At 43.0% G+C, this 12,981-nt stretch overlaps 1 protein-coding gene across 5 annotated transcripts in view; it reads right to left on the bottom strand.

Moving 5' to 3' along the window:
- Nucleotides 1–7,195: 7,195 nt before the first annotated feature.
- The window catches only part of LOC140202465 (protein mono-ADP-ribosyltransferase PARP11), a 143,210-nt gene continuing 137,424 nt past the window's right edge, over nt 7,196–12,981 (bottom strand). For all 5 annotated transcript variants that reach the window (XM_072267332.1, XM_072267328.1, XM_072267331.1 and 2 more), the window contains 2 exons: nt 11,476–11,627; nt 7,196–11,360 (listed from right to left, as the gene is read on the bottom strand). In XM_072267332.1, coding sequence (XP_072123433.1) covers nt 11,065–11,360; nt 11,476–11,627 — 448 coding nt within the window. In that variant the 3' untranslated portion in view covers nt 7,196–11,064. The remainder of the gene's footprint in view (nt 11,361–11,475; nt 11,628–12,981) is intronic.

Here is a 12,981-nt window from a genome sequence, read left to right as displayed (position 1 = left end):
CTCGTTGAAGCCTCTCGAGTCAAAGCCTCAAAGCTTCACTCCTTCACTGGCCCACTCACACAGTGGCTGCTCCGCTTGAGCTACCCCTCTATTTATTTGTTTGAGCTTTTCAAACTGCTTGGTCACCTGACCTCGATTGCCCAATCAGCTGCTTTCTGCTGAGTCTGAGCTATTCAAATCTTGTGTTCTTGTGGCATATTAAGATGCTTGACCAGTTCGACCTGCGAAACCTTCACAAAATCATAGGCATCTCATGGCAAGACAGAGTCCCCACACAGACATGCTATGAAGGACCAAGAGCTCTGGCACAGAGACACTGATCACTAAGGCTCAACTTAATGGGTTAGGCATGTGGTCCAGATGGAAGGCAACCACCTTCCAAAGATGGTATTCTTTTCAAAGCTGGCACATGGCACCAGAAAGCAGGGAGGCTCCACAAAGTGCTATAAAGACTATGTGAAAGCATCCTTGAAGGCATGCAATATCCCTGTGACTGGTTGGGAGGCCTTGGCCAAAGACAGCAATGCCTGGCACCTGACGGTCTACAAAGGCACCAGCACATTCAAACAGCAGCCGCTTAAGGACCTCGATCAAAAGCGCCGGGACCGCAAGGAGAAACAACCTGACTCAACCCTTCAGGAAATTATAGGTCAGTTAGCCTGACTTCATAAGATCATAAGGTATAGGAGCATAAGTAGGCCATCTGGCTCATCGAGTCTGCTCCGTCATTCAATCAAGGGCTGATCCAATTCTTCCAGTCATCCCCACTCCCCTGCCTTCACCCCATACCCTTTGATGCCCCGGCTAATCAAGAACCTATCTATCTCTGCCTCAAGTACACCCAGTGACTTGGCCTCCACAGCCGCCTGTGGCAACAAATTCCACAGATTTACCACCCTCTGACTAAAGGAATTTCTCCACATCTCTGTTCTAAATGGACGTCCTTCAATCCTGAATTTGTGCCCTCTTGTCCTAGAATCCACTACCATGGGAAATAACTTTGCCATATCTAATCTGTTCAGGCCTTTTAACATAGGGAATGTTTCTATAAGACCCCTTCCTCATTCTCCTGAACTTCAGGGAATACAGCCCAAGAGTTGCCAGACGTTCCTCATATAGTAACCCTTTCATTCCTGAAATCATTCTTGTGAATCTTCTCTGAACCCTCTCAATGTCAGTATATCCTTCCTAAAATAAGGAGCCCAAAACTGCACACAATACTCCAAATGTGGTCTCACGAGTGTCTTATAGAGCCTCAACATCACATCCCTGCTCTTATATTCTGTACCTCAAGAAATGAATGCCAACATTGCATTTGCCTTCTTCACAACTGACTCAACCTGGAGGTTAACATTTAGGGAATCCTGCACAAGAACTCCCAAGTCCCTTTGCATCTGGGCGTTTTGAATTCTCTCCCCATCTGAACAATAGTCTGCCAGTTTATTTCTTCCACCAAAGTGCATAACCATACAGTTTCCAACATCGTATTTCATTTGCCACTCTCCATTTTCTGCCGACCAGCCAATGCTTCACCCATGCTGGTAACTTCCTTGTAATTCTATGGGCTCTTATCTTGCTAAGCAGCCTCATGTGCGGCACCTTGTCAAAGGCCTTCTGAAAATCCAAGTACACCATGTCTACTGCATCTCCTTTGTATACCCTACTTGTAATTTCCTCAAAGAATTGCAGTAGGTTTGTCAGGCAGGATTTTCCTTTCAGGGAACTATGCTGGCTTTGGTCTATCTTGTCATGTGCCTCCAGGTACGCCGTAATCTCATCCCTAACAATTGATTCCAACAACTTCCCAACCACTGATTTCAGGCTCACAGGTCTATAATTTCCTTTCTGCTGCCTCCTACCCTTCTTAAATAGTAGAGTAACATTTGCAATTTTCCAGTCATTCAGTACAATGCCAGAATCTATTGATTCTTGAAAGATCATTGTTAATGCCACTGCAATCATTCCAGCTACTTCCTTCAGAACTCAAGGGTGCATTCCATGACGTCCAGGAGATTTATCCACCCTCAGACCATTAAATTTCCTGAGCACCTTCTCAGTCGTAAGTTTCACTGCACATACTTCACTTCCCTGACACTCTTGAATGTCCGGTATACTGCAGACGTCTTCCACTGTGAAGATTGATGCAAAAGATGTGTTCAGTTCCTCTGCCATCTCTGCATCTCTCATTATAAGATGACGCTGGAGATATTGTATTGGTTCCATATCCACCCTCAACTCTCTTTTACCCTTTATATACTTAAAGCTTTTAGTATGTTCTTTGATATTAGTCACCAGCTTCCTTTCATAATTCATCTTTTCCATCCTAATGACCTTCTTAGTTTCTTTCTGCAAGTTTTTATAAGCTTCCCAATCCTCTATCTTCCCACGAGCTTTGGCTTCCTTGTATGCCCTCCTTTTGCTTTTACTTTGGCTCTGACTTCACTTGTTAGCCATGGTAATGTCCTCCTTCCCTTTGAAAATTTGGTTGGGAAGATGTTGGAGTCAATTGTTAAGGATGAGGTTATGGAGTACTTGGTGACACAGGACAAGACAGGACAAAGTCACCATGGTTTCCTTAAGGGAAAATCTTGCCTGACAAACCTTTTGTAATTCTTTGAGGAGATTACACCTAGGATAGATAAAGGGGATGCAGTGGATATTGTATTTTGGACTTTCAGAAGGCCTTTGACAAGGTGCCACACACGAGGCTGCTTACCAAGTTAAGAGCCCATAGTATTAGAGGAAAGTTACTAACATGGCTAAAGCATTGGCTGATTGGTAGAAGGCAGCAAGCGGGAATAAAAGGAACCTTTTCTGGTTGGCTGACTAGTAGGTGTTCCGCAGGAGTCGGTGTTGGAACCACTTCTTTTTATGCTGTATATCAATAATTTAGATGATGGAATAGATGACTTTGTTGCCAAGTTTGCAGTTGATAGGAAGATTGGTGGCGGGGCAGTAGTGTTGAGGAAACAAATAGGCTGCAGAAGGACTTAGACAGATTAGGAGAATGGGCAAGAAAGTGGCAAATGAAAAACAATGTTGGAAAATGCATGTTCGTGCACTTTGGTATTAGATATAAACGTGCAGATATTTTCTAAATGGGGAGAAAATCCAAAAATCTGAGATGTAAAGGGACTTGGGAGACTTTGTGCAGAACACCCTAAATATTAACTTGCAGGTACAGCTGGTGAGGAAGGCAAATGTTAGCATTCATTTCAAGAGGTCTAGAATACAAGAGCAGGGATGTGATGTTGAGGATTTATATAGCACACACCTTGAATATTGTGAACAGTTTTGGGCTCCTCATCTCAGAATAGATGTGCTGGCGAAGGTTCAGAGGAAGTTCACAAGGATGATTCCAGGAATGAAAGGGCTATCATACGAGGAACATCTGCTGACTCTGGGTCTGTACTTGCTGAAATTTAGAAGGATAAGGGGGGGATCTCATCGAAACCTTTTGAATGTTCAAAGGCCTAGATAAAGTAAATGTGGAAAGGATGCTTCCATTGATGGGGGAGTCTAGGACTAGAGGGCATAGCCTCAGGATAGAGGATCGTCCTTTCAAAACAAAGATGTGGAGAAATTTCTTTAACCAGAGGGTGGTGAACTTGTGGAATTTATTACCACAGGCAGCTGTGGAGGCCAGGTTGTTTGTGTATTTAAGGCAAAGCTTGATAGGTTCTTGATTGGACAGGGCATCAAAGGCTACGGGGAGAAGTCTACTGAGTGGAGCTGAGGAGGGGAAAAATAAAAGAATCAGGCAGGATTGGATGGCGGAGCAGATTTTATGGTCCAAATGGCCTAATTCTGCTCCTATATGGAAAAAAAAATCTTCTCCACTAGTATCTATGTCCAACGCAATGGAATTTTGCAGTCTCATATGGACCTGACTTCCAGATCTGGATTTCCAGCATCTGCAGAATATTGTGTTTAAGGAAATGACTTCAACTGTATTTGCTTAGGACTTTCAAAAGTCAACTTTTATCATCTCTATTTGCTATGGAGAAAGACCCAAACACTTTGGAACCTCGGATAGTTCATGGGGATATATTGCATTATCAGGGCTTGTTCCAGATATGCACCACCCTCTACATGAAAAACAGCACACAGACATCTTATTTCTCCCCTCACACATTAGACCTGTGTGCTTGAGATATAGATGTCCTGGCTGGGAACTAATTCCATCTCTCCTACTTATCCAGCCCCCCAATAATTTTATACACCTTTATAAGGTCACCCTCAGCTTCCCAGTGAGTCTTACCTCAGTGGTTGGTAAGTTGATAGAGAAGATCCTGAGAGGCAGGATTTATGAACATTTGGAGAGGTATAATATGATTAGGGGTAGTCCACATGGCTTTGTCAAGGGCAGGCTATGCCTTACAAGCCTGGTTGAATTTTTTGAGGATGTGACTAAACACATTGATGAAGGTAGAGCAGTAGGTGTATATGGATTTCAGCAAGGCATTTGATAAGGTACCCCATGCAAGGCTTATTGAGAAAGTAAGGAGGCATGGGATCCAAGGGGACATTTCTTTGTGGATCCAGAACTGGCTTGCCCGCAGAAGGCAAAGTGTGGTTGTAGACAGGTCATATTCTGTATGGAGGTTGTCACCAGTGGTGTGCCTCAGGGCTCTGTTCTGGGACCTTTACTCTTCATGATTTTTATAAATGACCTGGATGAGAAAGTGGAGGGATGTGTTAGTAAATTGGGCTGCTGATGACACAAAGGTTGGGGCTGTTGTGGATAGCGTGGAGGGCTGTCAGAGGTTACAGCGGGACATTGATCAGATGCAAAACTGGGCTGAGAAGTGGCAGATGGAATTCAACCCAGATAAGTGCGAAGTGGTTCATTTTAGTAGGTCAAATATGATGGCAGAATATAGTATTAATGGTAAGGCTCTTGGCAGTGTGTTGGATCAGAGGGATCTTGGGGTCTGAGTCCATAGGACACTCAAAGCAGCTGCGCAGGTTGACTCTGTGGTTAAGAAGGCGTACGGTGTACTGGCCTTCATCACTCATGAAATTGAATTTAGGAGCTGACAGGTAAAGTTGCAGCTATATAGGACCCTGGTCAGACCACACTTGGAGTACTGTGCTCAGTTCTGGTCGCCTCACTACAGGAAGGATGTGGAAGCCATAGAAAGAGTGTAGAGGAGATTTATAAGGATGTTGCCTGGATTAGGGAGCATGCCTTATGAGAATAGGTTGAGTGAACACAGCCTTTTCTCCTTGGAGCAATGGAGGATGAGTGGTGACCTGATAGAGGTGTATAAGATGATGAGAGGCATTGATCATGTGGATAGTCAGAGGCTTTTTCCCAGGGCTGAAATGGTTGCCACAAGAGGACATAGGTTTAACGTGCTGGGGAGTAGGTACAGAGGAGATGTCAGAGGTAAGTTTTTTTACTCAGAGAGTGGTGAGTGCGTGGAATGGGCTGCCGGCAACGGTGGTGGAGGCATATACTATAGGGTCTTTTAAGAGACTTTCAGATAAGTACATGGAGCTCAGTAAAATAGAGGGCTATAAGTAAGCCTAGTAATTTCTGAGGTAGGGACATGTTCGGCACAACTCTGTGGGCCAAAGGGCCTGTATTGTGCTGAAGGTTTTCTATGTTTCTATGTTTCCTAATGTTGGTAACAAGAAACACAGATTATCTAGTTTCTCCTTATTACTCCAATTCCTCATTCCAGACAACATCCTGGCACTCACTTTAATACTTTCACATTCTAACTAGTGTTGTCTCACAATTGTTCAAATTTGAACCCGAACAGAAAATCCTGCAAAACGTAGTGGATACAACCCAGTACATCATGGGTAAAGACCACCCCATCACTTAGCACATCTACATGGAGCACTGTCACAGGAAAGCAGCATCCATCATCAAAAATTCCCACCAGCCAATGCTCTTTTCTTGCTGCCATCAGGAAGGTGGTACAGGAGCCTCAGGGCTTAAACATAGAAATTTACAGCACATTACAGGCCCTTCAGCCCACAACATTGTGCCAACCATGTAACCTACTCTAGAGACTACTTAGAATTTCCCTAGCGCATAGCCCTCTATTCTTCTAAGCTCCATGTACCTATTTCAGAGGTTCTTAAAAGACCCTATTGTATCCGCCAATATACCATACACCTTCTTAACAACACTGTCAACCTGTGCAGCAGCTTAGTGTCCTATCGACACAGATCTCTCAGATCCTCCACACTGACAAGAGTCTTAACATTTATATTATATTCCATCTTCCAATTAGACATACCAAAATGAACCACTTCACACTTCTCTGGGTTGGTCCATCTGCCACATCTCAGCCCAGTTCTGCATCCTATCAATATCCCGCTGTAACCTCTGACAACCCTCCAGACTATCCACACCACCATCAACCACAAAAGAGGAGGAGTCCCAGAACAGATCCCTGCAGAACACCACTGCTCACCGACCTCCATGCAGAATACGAACCATCTACACCCAACCATTTGCCTTCTGTGGACAAGCCAGTTCTGGATCCACAAAGCAAGGTCTCCTTGGATCCCATGCCTCCTTACATTCTGAAGGAGCCTTGCATGGGGAACCTTATCAAATGCCTTATTGAAATCCATATCCACTACATCCGCTGTTCTATCTTCATCAACGTGTTTTATTTCATTCTCAAAGAATTCAATCAGGCTCGCAAGGCACAACCTGCCCTTGACAAAGCCATGCTGACTATCCCTCATCAGATCAGATTGAGAGGACTCAATGATCCAAAAATCTGAATCCCTGCCCCCTGCTCCAATCCTTCAGCCATGCATTTATGCTCCACTTCATTCTATTCCTATACTCACTGTCGCGTGGCACAAGCAGCAATCCCAACATTACTGCCTTTGGGGTCCTGCTTCTCAGTTTCCTTCCTAACTCTCTGTATTCTGCTTTCAGGACCTCCACCCTGTTATTATCTGTGTGGTTGGTACCAATATGTAACACAGCCTCTGTCTGCTCACACCCCCAACCCCATTTCAGAATATTGTGGATGCGCTCAGACTTATACCATCAAATTCAACAACAGTTATTACACCTCAACAATGAGGTTCTTGAACCAGAGGGGATAATTTCACTTAACTTCACCTCCCCATCACTGAACTGTTCCCACAACCCATGTGCTCCCTTTCAAGGAATCTTCATCTCACAGAACATATAGAACATACTTTATTGTCGCCAAACAATTGATACTAGAACGTACAAGCATTACAGCGATATTTGATTCTGCACTTCCCACTCCCTGGATTACAAATATTAAATATTAAAAATAGTAAAAATTAGTAAATATTAAAAAATTAAATTATAAATCATAAATACAAGATAGAAAAATGGAAAGTAAGGTAGTGCAAAAACACCGAGAGGCAGGTCCGGATATTTGGAGGGCACGGCCCAGATCCAGGTCAGGATCCGTTCAGCAGTCTTATCACAGTTGGAAAAAAGCTGTTCCCAAATCTGGCCATATGAGTCTTCAAGCTCCTGAGCCTTCTCCCGGAGGGAAGAGGGACAAAAAGTGTGCTGGCTGGGTGGGTCGTGTCCTTGATTATCCTGGCAGCACTGCTCCGACAGCGTGCGGCGTAAAGTGAGTCCAAGGACGGAAGACTGGTTTGTGTGATGTGCTGCGCCGTGTTCACGATCTTCTGCAGCTTCTTCCGGTCTTGGACAGGACAACTTCCATACTAGGTTGTGATGCACCCTAGAAGAATGCTTCTAGAAGAACATAGAATAGTACAGCACAGTACAGGCCCTTCGGCCCACATTGTTGTGCCGACCCTCAAACCCTGCCTCCTATATAACCCCCCACCTTAAATTCCTCCATATACCTGTCTAGTAGTCCCTTAAACTTCACTAGTGTATCTGCCTCCACCACTGACTCAGGCAGTGTATTCCACGCACCAACCACTCTCTGAGTAAAAAACCTTCCTCTACTCTTCCCCTTGAACTTCCCATCCCTCACCTTAAAGCCATGTCCCCTTGTATTGAGCAATCTATTCTATCTATTCCTCTTAATACCTTGTATACCTCTATCATGTCTCCTCTCATCCTCCTTCACTCCAAAGAGTAAAGCCCTAGCTCCCTTAATCTCTGATCATAATGCATACTCTCTAAACCAGGCGGCATCCTGGTAAATCTCCTCTGTACCCTTTCCAATACTTCCACATCCTTCCTATAGTGAGGCAACCAGAACTGGACACAGTACTCCAAATGTGACCTAATCAGAGTTTTATAGAGCTGTATCATTACCTCGCGACTCTTAAACTCTATCCCTCGACTTATGAAAGTTAACACCCCATAAGCTTTCTTAACTACCCTATCTACCTGTCAGGCAACTTTCAGGGATCTGTGGACATGTACCCCCAGATCCCTCTGCTCCTCCACACTACCAAGTATCCTGCCATTTACTTTGTATTCTGCCTTGGAGTTTGTCCTTCCAAAGTGTACCACCTCACACTTCTCCAGGTTGAACTCCATCTGCCACTTCTCAGCCCACTTCTTCATTCCATCAATTTCTCTCTGCAATCTTCAACAATCCTCTACACTATCTACATCACCACTAACCTTCGTGTCATCTGCAAACTTGCCAACCCACCCTTCTACCCTCGACATCCAGGTCATTAATAAAAATCACGAAAAGTAGAGGTCCCAGAACAGATCCTTGTGGGACACCACTAGTCACAACCCTCCAATCCCAATGTACTCCCTCCACCACGACCCTCTGCCTTTTGCAGGCAAGCCAATTCTGAATCCACCTGGCCAAACTTCCCTGGATCCCATGCCTTCTGACTTTCTGAATAAGCCCACCATGTGGAACCTTGTCAAATACCTTACTAAAATCCATATAGATCACATCCACTACACTACTCTCATCTATATGCCTGGTCACCTCCTCAAAGAACTCTATCAGGCTTGTTAGACATGATCTGCCCTTCACAAAGCCATGCTGACTGTCCCTGATCAGACCATGATTCTCTAAATGCCCATAGATCCTATCTCTAAGAATCTTTTCCAACAGCTTTCCCAACACAGATGTAAGGCTCACTGGTCTATAATTACCCAGACTATCCCTACTACCTTTTTTGAACAAGGGGACAACATTCGCCTCCCTGCAATCCTCTGATACCAGTCCCGAAGACAACTAGGACATAAAGATCTTAGCCAGAGGCTCAACAATCTCTTCCCTCGCCTCATGGAGCAGCCTGGGGAATATTTCGTCAGGCCCCGGGGACTTATCCATCCTACTGTATTTTAATAACTCCAACACCTCCTCTCCCTTAATATCAACATGCTCCAGAACATCAACCTCACTCATATTGTCCTCATCGTCATCAAGTTCCCTCTAATTGGTGAATACCGAAGAGAAGTATTCATTGAGGACCTCACTCACTTCCACAGCCTCCAGGCAAATCTTCCCACCTTTATCTCTAATTGGTCCTACCTTCACTCCTGTCATCCTTTTGTTCTTCACATAATTGAAGAATGCCTTTACCCTACTCGCCAAGGCCTTCTCATGCCTCTCTAAAGAACATTAATTAATTAATTTTTCTTTTGTATTTGCAGTTTTTTGTCTGTAGCATGTTAGTCATATGTTCATCCTGTTGGGTGTGGTCTTTCATTGATTTCATTGTTTTTCATGAATTTACTTCATATGTCCGTGTCCTGTGGCAGGGTGTGCCTTATTCCGATTGTCAAAAGCCATTTCCATTGTGATTAGTTCAGAAATGGCAGCTGCTTTTCCCATTGGATAGCTGCCTGGTGTCCAGTGTCAAATATCCTGGGTATATAAAATAGCATATGGAAGAGGGTTGCTTGCTTCTTCCTTTGTTTTAGGCAATAATGCACATGATGATTGGAAAGGTATGCTCTGTGTGCACTTTTAATTATGTTTGCTGAATGTACTATGTTTGTTGAATATTCAGCTTTGTGTTGTCTGTAACTTGGGAAACATGAATGTCTGGTCGAATTTTAATTGTTTGCAAATAAATGATTCATATACCTTTCAAAGTCGGTGCATTTCCTGTCTCACTTGCCGGACCCGCAAACCTGATTCAACATTACAGTCCTCAAGAAAATTAAACTTAGGGTTGTATGTGGTGGAATATGTACTTTGATAATAAATTTACTTTGAATTTTTGAAGAACATTTAGTTCTGCCTAACTAATATATAGTACAGCTGCAGACAGGATAGCCCAACACTTATATTCAATGACTTGCTCAATGAAGACAAGCATGTCCCCATGCCTTTAAAAATAATAAAATAAAAACAGAAGTGTAACACATCAGGATACTGTGTTCCACGCTCTCTAATACTCCAAAAAGAGGAAATGAGGTAGAAAGACAACATTGTTGTTTTGCCCATAAGGCTAATGACTAATTGAAATAGTTGCCTGAATTTTTACTCTAAAGATGTAAAACGATTGAGATAATGTTATTAAACAAACCTTCACACCGTGCCTCACGAGGACAGCTAGTCCACAGTCCATCCAGTTGCTTGTCAATCCAAAGAGACTCGGAATTATGAGGAGTACAATGCATGGGGAGAGCTAGGCTTCAAGTGTGCCAAAGCACCACACTACAGGAAGGCTACACTCGGGTAATCTGGCCTGAGAAAAAGAACATGAATAGCAAAGACTTGGAGACATGGCAAAGAAGGTTCTGCCCACAGGAAAAAGAAGTTTAAGACTTCTTCCCTCTCTACCTCAAAAATTCTTCAGCACCAAACTTCAAGTGTTCTCTTTTTCAATACCTCCAGATTTTAATGTGCAGAGTGGATATCAGATATTCTGTGCATTGATTCCCACAAAGACAATAGAGTTCCTGCTAAAGACCATTGTTTTGTCCACAGAGTGAAAAGTCCCAAGAAGCCTATTGGTTAGTGGAAAAGAGCTGATAGACCATCTCCTTGGTATTTATATTTATTCCATCTTTGCAAGGGAGTTCAAATGGGTCTGATTGTTTCAAGAAATGTTAAATTTAGAACATTTCATTGCATTTTAATGTGTCTTTCCCATTTCATTACCTGATAATTTCAGCAGTAATTTCTTCAGTTCTCTTTAACAGAAACTAATCAGGTATTCTGGATAGATATGGTTAGCATCAAATATTACAAAAATCTTTGGATTCCACTGGTTGTCCACACAGCTGTCATACAGGTTCACCAGACTTCCATCTTTGGAAGGAGGACGGGTATATTTGGGATATCCTGTAACATAATCACCCACAAGAACTCGAGCAAGAAACATTGTTTTAAGTTGTGGCTTCCCCTGATCTGGCTTCAATGTTGCTACAGACTTCTCATTAGGTTGGCAATAACGGCTGGAGTATGAGGCATCACGAGCAAAATAAGTCCCTGTAGAAAAATTCAAAATATACTTCAATGTAGTCCCAATTCTTAGCAATAGAATCTGCTTTTAATTGATGAAAGTGCAACTCACAAAGTAGCAATGTCATAATTACTGGCTTACCTTTTCCATAAACAGTAGCATGCATTCCATTTATTCTCCAGTCAAAATTCTGTAAACATATTGTTTGCACAAATTCATTGCTCGTACCATGAAAAAGCAATCTTTCATTCACTTCCAAAACATTTTTAATCTTCTTCAAATGGGCTTTTTTTCTGAAAAAGTGAAATATTAAAAGTATTAAGGAAGGTAAGATTATAATGCCTGAATTTATAATGCTTTAATGCTGTACAGCACAGAAATAGGCCATTTAATTCACAATATCTGTGCCCAACACGACACAACTTGTACGTGATCCATATCCCTCCATTTACTGCGTATTCATGGGTCTACCTACTGTATCTTCATCTTAAGTGGCACTATCATACTTCGCCACTAACCTCTCCCCCTCCCCCCACTCTTTTCCTGACAGCGTCTTCCAGGCACCAAACACTAGCCTTCACTGGAAAAAGGTTAAGGACATAGTCATTCAACATAACAGCACAGAAAGAGGCCCTTTGGCCCATCTAGTCCATGTCAAACTATTATTCATAGAAACATAGAAAGCCTGCAGCACAATACAGGCTCTTCAGCCCACAAAGCTGTGCCAAATATGTCCTTACTATAGAAATTACCTAGGGTCACCTATAGCCCTCTATTTTTCAAAGCTCCATGTACATATCCAGTAACCATAGAAACCATAGAAACTACAGCACAGAAACAGACCTTTTGGCCCTTCTTGGCTGTGCCGAACCATTTTCTGCCTAGTCCCACTGACCTGCACACGGACCATATCCCTCCATACACCTCCCATCCACGTATCTGTCCAATTTATTCTTAAATGTTACAAAAGAACCCGCATTTACCACTTCGTCTGGCAGCTCATTCCACACTCCCACCACTCTCTGTGTGAAGAAGCCCCCCCTAATATTCCCTTTAAACTTTTCCCCCCTCACCCTTAACCCATGTCCTCTGGTTTTTTTCTCCCCTTGCCTCAGTGGAAAAAGCCTGCTTGCATTCACTCTATCTATACCCATCATAATTTTATATACCTCTATCAAATCTCCCCTCATTCTTCTATGCTCCACAGAATAAAGTCCTAACCTATTCAACCTTTCTCTGTAACTGAGTTTCTCAAGTCCCGGCAACATCCTTGTAAACCTTCTCTGCACTCTTTCAACCTTATTTATATCCTTCCTGTAAATTGGTGACCAAAACTGAACACAATACTCCAGATTCGGCCTCACCAATGCCTTATACAACCTCATCATAATATTCCAGCTCTTACACTCAATACTTTGATTAATAAAGGCCAATGTACCAAAAGCTCTCTTTACGACCCTATCTACATGTGATGACACTTTTAGGGAATTTTATATCTGTATTCCCAGATCCCTCTGTTCCACTGCACTCCTCAGTGCCTTACCATTAACCCTGTATGTTCTACGTTGGTTTGTCCTTCCAACGTGCAATACCTCCCACTTGTCAGTATTAAACTCCATCTGCCATTTTTCAGCCCATTTTTCCAGA

This window comes from Mobula birostris, chromosome 9 (assembly GCF_030028105.1).
Source record: "Mobula birostris isolate sMobBir1 chromosome 9, sMobBir1.hap1, whole genome shotgun sequence".
NCBI classification, from domain to species: Eukaryota; Metazoa; Chordata; class Chondrichthyes; order Myliobatiformes; family Myliobatidae; genus Mobula; species Mobula birostris.
Note: the sequence above shows the minus strand (reverse complement) of the source record. Positions and strands in the feature narration are given on the sequence as shown.